The following is a 9,213-nucleotide window of genomic DNA, read 5'->3' on the forward strand; positions in this document are numbered from 1 at the left end:
TATCCTGTTGGGTGGTGTGTTTATCAGGTTCATATCCTGTTGGGTGGTGTGTTTATCAGGTTCATATCCTGTTGGGTGGTGTGTGTATCAGGTTCATATCCTGTTGGGTGGTGTGTTTATCAGGTTCATATCCTGTTGGGTGGTGTGTTTATCAGGTTCATATCCTGTTGGGTGGTGTGTGTATCAGGTTCATATCCTGTTGGGTGGTGTGTGTATCAGGTTCATATCCTGTTGGGTGGTGTGTTTATCAGGTTCATATCCTGTTGGGTGGTGTGTTTATCAGGTTCATATCCTGTTGGGTGGTGTGTTTATCAGGTTCATATCCTGTTGGGTGGTGTGTTTATCAGGTTCATATCCTGTTGGGTGGTGTGTTTATCAGGTTCATATCCTGTTGGGTGGTGTGTTTATCAGGTTCATATCCTGTTGGGTGGTGTGTGTATCAGGTTCATATCCTGTTGGGTGGTGTGTGTATCAGGTTCATATCCTGTTGGGTGGTGTGTTTATCAGGTTCATATCCTGTTGGGTGGTGTGTTTATCAGGTTCATATCCTGTTGGGTGGTGTGTGTATCAGGTTCATATCCTGTTGGGTGGTGTGTGTATCAGGTTCATATCCTGTTGGGTGGTGTGTTTATCAGGTTCATATCCTGTTGGGTGGTGTGTGTATCAGGTTCATATCCTGTTGGGTGGTGTGTTTATCAGGTTCATATCCTGTTGGGTGGTGTGTTTATCAGGTTCATATCCTGTTGGGTGGTGTGTGTATCAGGTTCATATCCTGTTGGGTGGTGTGTGTATCAGGTTCATATCCTGTTGGGTGGTGTGTTTATCAGGTTCATATCCTGTTGGGTGGTGTGTTTATCAGGTTCATATCCTGTTGGGTGGTGTGTGTATCAGGTTCATATCCTGTTGGGTGGTGTGTGTATCAGGTACATATCCGGTTGGGTGGTGTGTGTATCAGGTTCATATCCTGTTGGGTGGTGTGTTTATCAGGTTCATATCCTGTTGGGTGGTGTGTTTATCAGGTTCATATCCTGTTGGGTGGTGTGTGTATCAGGTTCATATCCTGTTGGGTGGTGTGTTTATCAGGTTCATATCCTGTTGGGTGGTGTGTTTATCAGGTTCATATCCTGTTGGGTGGTGTGTTTATCAGGTTCATATCCTGTTGGGTGGTGTGTTTATCAGGTTCATATCCTGTTGGGTGGTGTGTTTATCAGGTTCATATCCTGTTGGGTGGTGTGTGTATCAGGTTCATATCCTGTTGGGTGGTGTGTTTATCAGGTTCATATCCTGTTGGGTGGTGTGTGTATCAGGTTCATATCCTGTTGGGTGGTGTGTTTATCAGGTTCATATCCTGTTGGGTGGTGTGTTTATCAGGTTCATATCCTGTTGGGTGGTGTGTGTATCAGGTGTATTGTCGGTGGTCTAGATGGAGAAGTGGAACTGATAGTTGTTCAGATGACCTCTGGAAGGAGCTGGTTGACTGGATCATCACTCAGTCAAGTTAAAGACATGAGATCAAATCAAATCAAATCAAATTTTATTGGCCACATGCGCCGAATACAACAGGTGCAGACATTACAGTGAAATGCTTACTTACAGCCCTTAACCAACAGTGCATTTATTTTTAATAATAAAGTAAAATAAAACAACAATAAAAAGTGTTGAGAAAAAAAGAGCAGAAGTAAAATAAAATAACAGTAGGGAGGCTATATATACAGGGGGGTACCGGTGCAGAGTCAATGTGCGGGGGCACCGGCTAGTTGAGGTAGTTGAAGTAATATGTACATGTGGGTAGAGTTAAAGTGACTATGCATAAATAATTAACAGAGTAGCAGCAGCGTAAAAAGGATGGGGTGGGGGGGCAGTGCAAATAGTCCGGGTAGCCATGATTAGCTGTTCAGGAGTCTTATGGCTTGGGGGTAGAAGCTGTTGAGAAGTCTTTTGGACCTAGACTTGGCACTCCGGTACCGCTTGCCGTGCGGTAGCAGAGAGAACAGTCTATGACTAGGGTGACTGGGGTCTTTGACAATTTTGAGATCACAGTCCCACTGAGGAGGAAGAGGTGGAGGAGGAGGAGGGTTAAGATGATGAGGAGCAGGAGGAAGAGGTGGTGGAGGAGGTACAATACAGTACAGTACAATACAGTACAGTACAATACAATATAGTACAATACAGTACAATACAATACAATACAATACAGTGTAATACAGTACAATACAATACAGTGTACTAATATACAATACTATACAGTACAGTACAGTACAATACAGTACAATACAGTACAATACTATACAATACAGTACAATACAGTACAATACTATACAATACCATACAGTACAATACAATACAATACAGTACAATACAATACAATACAGTACAATACAGTACAATACTATACAATACAGTACAATACAGTACAGTACAGTACAATACAATACAATACAGTACATTACAATACAATACAATACAATACAGTACAATACAGTACAATACTATACAATACAGTACAATACAGTACAATACTATACAATACTATACAGTACAATACAATACAATACAGTACAATACAATACAGTACAATACAGTACAATACTATACAATACAGTACAGTACAGTACAACACTATACAATACAGTACAGTACAGTACAGTACAATACAATACAATACAATACAGTACAATACAGTACAATACAATACAATACAATACAGTACAATACAGTACAATACAGTACAATACTATACAATACAGTACAATACAGTACAATACAATACAATACAGTACAATACTATACAATACAGTACAATACAGTACAATACTATACAATACTATACAGTACAATACAATACAGTACAGTACAATACAATACAATACTATACAATACAGTACAATACAGTACAATACAATACAGTACAATACAGTACAATACTATACAATACAGTACAATACAGTACAATACTATACAATACTATACAGTACAATACAATACAAAACAATACAATACAATACAATACAATACAGTACAATACAGTACAATACTACAATACAGTACAATACAGTACAATACTATACAATACAATACAATACAATACAGTACAATACAATACAATACAGTACAATACAATACAATACAATACAATACAATACAGTACAATACAGTACAATACTATACAATACAGTACAATACAGTACAATACAATACCATACAATACAGTACAATACAATACAATACAATACAATACAGTACAATACAGTACAATACAGTACAATACTATACAATACAGTACAATACAATACTATACAATACAGTACCCAGTAGAATGAAATACTTTGCTTTTCTCTCTCTACTCTCTGTAATGACTCACATACTGACATGCTGTGAGCTAGAGGAAGTAGACCAAACGAGGCCAGTTTGCTAGTTTCCTGCCAGACCCACTGCTCTGTTTGTGTGTTCTGTAATAGCCTCATAGAGCAACATGACATTATAGAATTATGTTCAGGTCAGTGGACGCTGGATTCATGTAGACTAGGAGAGGGGGAGGAGTGAGGAGGGGTGGACTTGACGTATCCTTGGCATGGCTGTTCAGATCATTGTAAATGGGGTAAGGAGGGGAGAGGGGAGAGGGGGAGGGGAGAGGGGGGAAAGAATGGAGGGGTAAGAACTATGATGCTGAGTTATGACCCTGATAGACATGGGCTCATTATTAATCCTTGTTTGTCAGGATGAACCCTTAGGCTCTGATCTGTAATAGGATCTTGAAATCTGGTCTGGAATCTGGTCTGAAATCTGGTCTGGAATCTGGTCTGAAATCTGGTCTGGAATCTGGTCTGAAATCTGGTCTGGAATCTGTGGTCTCCTCTCTGGCGCACAGGATCCAAGTGGTTCAGACAGCTGCTCAGAAGCAGATCACTGATCATAGATAGCATTAGCCCCTCTGTCCTGTCTCCGTCTCTGTCTCTGTCTCTCTCTCTGTCTCTCTGTCTCTGTCTCTCTCTGTCTCTCTGTCTCTCTCTGTCTCTGTCTCTGTCTCTGTCTCTGTCTCTGTCCAGACTCTGTCTCAACCCAGACTATGTCTGTGTCTCTGTCTCTGTCTCTGTCCAGACTAAGTCAGCAGCTACTCTTCCTGGGGTTTATTATGGATCCCCATTAGTTCCTGCCAAGGCAGCAGCTACTCCTCCTGGGGTTTATTATGGATCCCCATTAGTTCCTGTCAAGGCAGCAGCTACTCTTCCTGGGGTTTATTATGGATCCCCATTAGTTCCTGCCAAGGCAGCAGCTACTCTTCCTGGGGTTTATTATGGATCCCCATTAGTTCCTGCCAAGGCAGCAGCTACTCTTCCTGTGGTTTATTATGGATCCCCATTAGTTCCTGCCAAGGCAGCAGCTACTCTTCCTGGGGTTTATTATGGATCCCCATTAGTTCCTGCCAAGGCAGCAGCTACTCTTCCTGGGGTTTATTATGGATCCCCATTAGTTCCTGCCAAGGCAGCAGCTACTCTTCCTGGGGTTTATTATGGATCCCCATTAGTTCCTGCCAAGGCAGCAGCTACTCTTCCTGGGGTTTATTATGGATCCCCATTAGTTCCTGCCAAGGCAGCAGCTACTCTTCCTGGGGTTTATTATGGATCCCCATTAGTTCCTGCCAAGGCAGCAGCTACTCTTCCTGGGGTCCAGCAACATTATATTTTTAGTCATTTAGCAGACGCTCTTATCCAGAGCGACTTACAGGAGCAATTAGGGTTAAGTGCCTTGCTCAAGGGCACATCGACAGATTTTTCACCTAGTCGGCTCGGGGATTAGAACCAGCGACCTTTCGGTTACTGGCACAACGCTCTTACCCACTAAGCTACTGCCGCCCACATAAGGCAGTTACATACAGTATAAAATATTACATGACATTATATTTCATAACACTTTTCACAACACATTTAGTGTGTTCCCTCAGGCCTCTACTCCACTACCACATATTTACAATACAACATCCATGTGTACGTGTGTATAGTGCGTATGTTATCGTGTGTCTGTGCCTGTGTGTGTGTCTCTTCACAGTCCCCGCTGTTCCATAAGGTGGATTTGTATCTGTTTTTTAAATCTAATTTTACTGCTTGCATCAGTTACCTGATGTGGAATAGAGTTCCATGTAGTCATGGCTCTATGTAGTACTGTGTACCTCCCATAGTCTGTTCTGGACTTGGGGACTGTGAAGAGACCTCTGGTGGCATGTCTTGTGGGGTATGCATGGGTGTCCGAGCTGTGTGCCAGTAGTTCAAACAGACAGCTCGGTGCATTCAGCATGTCAATACCTCTCACAAATACAAGTAGTGATGAAGTCAATCTCTCCTCCACTTTGAGCCAGGAGAGATTGACATGTATATCATTAATGTTAGCTCTCTGTGTACATCCAAGGGCCAGCCGTGCTGCCCTGTTCTGAGCCAATAGCAATTTTCCTAAGTCCCTCTTTGTGGCACCTGACCATACGACTGAACAGTAGTCCAGGTGCGATAAAACTAGGGCCTGTAGGACCTGCCTTGTTGATAGTGTTGTTAAGAAGGCAGAGCAGCGCTTTATTATGGACAGACTTCTCCCCATCTTAGCTACTGTTGTATCAATATGCTTTGACCATGACAGTTTACAATCCAGGGTTATTCCAAGCAGTTTAGTCACCTCAACTTGCTCAATTTCCACATTATTTATTACAAGATTTAGTTGAGGTTTATGGGTTAGTTAATGATTTGTACCAAATACAGTGCTTTTAGTTTTTAAAAAAAAAAAAAGTTTTTAGTTTTTTAAATATTTGTGAGTGCTGAAGGTGCATAAAGATGGAGGAATTCAGTTATGATGTCATAGTTTGAGCACTGTCCACAGAGTTTTTAAACTACGGCGTGCGACATTGTTCAATGTGCCAGGAAATCAGCACAATCTACTTTTTTGTTTCTTCACATTGCCGCCGTCTTGGAGCTAGATTTGGGATCATGTATACTGTGCTAATGCTAATGCTAATGCTAATGCTAATGCTAATGCTAATGCTAATGCTAATACAATACAAGGGTAACATAGAGCAGGGTACAATACGGAGAACTAGCAAACGAGGCGTTTGTGGTAAGAACATGGGGGCTGCCATCTTTATGCACTTTGACCCTCGGGCTCTGATCTGTAATATGGTCATGCTCTGGAATCACTGGTCTGGAATCACTGGTCTGGAATCACTGGTCTAGAATCACTGGTCTAGAATCACTGGTCTGGAATCACTGGTCTGGAATCACTGGTCTAGAATCACTGGTCTAGAATCACTGGTCTGGAATCACTTGTCTGGAATTACTGGTCTAGAATCATTGGTCTGGAATCAGTGGTCTGGAATCATTGATCTGGAATCACTTGTCTGGAATCATTGATCTGGAATCACTGGTCTGGAATCACTGGTCTGGAATCACTGGTCTGGAATCACTGGTCTCTTCTCTGTCTGACATGATCACAATGATTTCCTTGTTCCGTTCCTGTTCCTAGCTAGCAACAGATGACAGATCACTGATCATAGATAGCACTAGCCCCAACAGATGACAGATCACTGATCATAGATAGCACTAGCCCCAACAGATGACAGATCACTGATCATAGATAGCACTAGCCCCAACAGATGACAGATCACTGATCATAGATGGCATTAGCCCCAACAGATGACAGATCACTGATCATAGATAGCATTAGCCCCAACAGATGACAGATCACTGATCATAGATAGCATTAGCCCCAACAGATGACAGATCACTGATCATAGATAGCACTAGCCCCAACAGATGACAGATCACTGATCATAGATAGCACTAGCCCCAACAGATGACAGATCACTGATCATAGATAGCATTAGCCCTTGTACAAGCTTTCTAGTCTTTGCCACGGAAGAAACAGGTGGTATGAACAATGCAAAACTTCCAAAAATATCAAGGCACTTTGACTCTCATGTATAAAAAGAATGTATTTTTTGTAACTTGGCTGATGTATGGTTTCATTATAGCTGTGGCCTTATTGTGTCTTTGAATTGTGAACTGTGTTGTTGACAGACAGAGTAGAGGGCAGAACTGTGTTGTTGACAGACAGAGTAGAGGGCAGAACTGTGCTGTTGACAGACAGAGTAGAGGGTTTGCTGTTGACAGACAGAGTAGAGGGTGTGTTGTTGACAGACAGTAGAGGGTGTGCTGTTGACAGACAGAGTAGAGGGTGTGTTGTTGACAGACAGTAGAGGGTGTGTTGTTGACAGACAGTAGAGGGTGTGTTGTTGACAGACAGTAGAGGGTGTGCTGTTGACAGACAGTAGAGGGCAGAACTGTGTTGTTGACAGACAGTAGAGGGTGTGCTGTTGACAGACAGTAGAGGGTGTGCTGTTGACAGACAGAGTAGAGGGTGTGCTGTTGACAGACAGTAGAGGGCAGAACTGTGTTGTTGACAGACAGTAGAGGGTGTGCTGTTGACAGACAGTAGAGGGCAGAACTGTGTTGTTGACAGACAGAGTAGAGGGTGTGTTGTTGACAGACAGTAGAGGGTGTGCTGTTGACAGACAGAGTAGAGGGTGTGCTGTTGACAGACAGTAGAGGGTGTGCTGTTGACAGACAGAGTAGAGGGTGTGCTGTTGACAGACAGAGTAGAGGGTGTGCTGTTGACAGACAGAGTAGAGGGTGTGCTGTTGACAGACAGAGTAGAGGGTGTGCTGTTGACAGACAGTAGAGGGTGTGTTGTTCCCTTTCAGATCCACATGGACAGTGATGGAGTAGAAGACACCAGGTTGATAGAGCTGGACGAGTCCCATCGCAGTGAACACACTGTCTACATCAATCCTCCTGAACTAAGACCGTTGGCAGAGGGAGAGGAGCATCCACTCTGCTATAGGTACTGTACACAGACACACACACACACACACACACACACACACACACACACACACACACACAGACACAGACACAGACACAGACACAGACACAGACACAGACACAGACACAGACACAGACACAGACACAGACACAGACACGCACACGCACACACACACACACACACACACACACACAGACACAGACACGCACACACACACACACACACACACACACACACACACACACACACACACACACACACACACACACACACACACACACACACAGACACACACACACACACACACACACACACACACACACACACACACACACACACACAGAGCTCCAGCTAAGCTAAACACACACACACATATATGTACAGTTGAAGTCGGACGTTTACATACACCTTAGCCAAATACATTTAAACTCAGTTTTTCACAATTCCTGACATTTAATCCTAGTAAAAATTCCCTGTTTTAGGTCAGTTAGGATCACCACTTTATTTTAAGAATGTGAAATGTCAGAATAATAATAGAGAGAATTATTTATTTCAGCTTTTATTTCTTTCATCACATTCCCAGGGGGTCAGAAGTTTACATACACTCAATTAGTATTTGGTAGCATTGCCTTTCAATTGTTTAACTTGGGTCAAATGTTTCGGGTAGCCTTCCACAAGCTTCCCACAATAAGTTGGGTGAATTTTGGCCCATTCCTCCTGACAGAGCTGGTGTAACTGAGTCAGGTTTGTAGGCCTCCTTGCTCGCACACGCTTTTTCAGTTCTGCCCACTGATCTCAATGGGTTTTCCCTGGGAATGAGACCCTGGTCTCAATGGGTTTTCCCTGGGAATGAAACACTGGTCTCAATGGGTTTTCCCTGGGAATGAAACACTGGTCTCAATGGGTTTTCCCTTGGACTGGTCTCAATGGGTTTTCCCTGGGAATGAAACACTGGTGAGCTAGTTCAGGGCTACAACAAAATGGTGACACGTCTGATGGTCCCTGAGGAGGTATGAAACAAATATATGATATGAATAAAATAAACCACTGATATGATATGATATGATATGATATGATATGATACAACACTGCCTTATTTAGTGTTATGAAGCTACTGACAGTGTTGTGTTGTGTTGAACCTTACCCTGTCCAGCTACTCACAGTGTTGTGCTAACCTTACCCTTTCCAGCTACTCTGGGTTTCCGGTGCTGAGTCGTGATTTGTTGGAGCTCCAGGATGGGCTTCACCCCCCCTCAGCTAGCCTGACACAGAGACACACCAGTCCAGCCAGCCCTGCCGCCATCTTCAGACGCTCCAAACAGGTCAGAGGTCATGACCATACGCTCACGGGGC

The 9,213-nt window shown here is 43.0% G+C and overlaps 1 protein-coding gene across 1 annotated transcript in view; it reads left to right on the forward strand.

Annotated features, from left to right (window-relative positions):
* dennd4a (DENN/MADD domain containing 4A) overlaps positions 1-9,213 on the forward strand; it is a gene marked incomplete at its 5' end in the record, with an annotated part of 133,672 nt that overhangs the window by 86,811 nt on the left and 37,648 nt on the right. The window contains 2 exons of the mRNA XM_084185653.1: positions 7,745-7,878; positions 9,050-9,182. Of these exons, the coding sequence (XP_084041779.1) occupies positions 7,745-7,878; positions 9,050-9,182 (267 nt within the window). The remainder of the gene's footprint in view (positions 1-7,744; positions 7,879-9,049; positions 9,183-9,213) is intronic.

Source organism: Coregonus lavaretus (assembly GCF_964263955.1).
Source record: "Coregonus lavaretus genome assembly, chromosome: 21".
NCBI lineage: Eukaryota > Metazoa > Chordata > Actinopteri > Salmoniformes > Salmonidae > Coregonus > Coregonus lavaretus.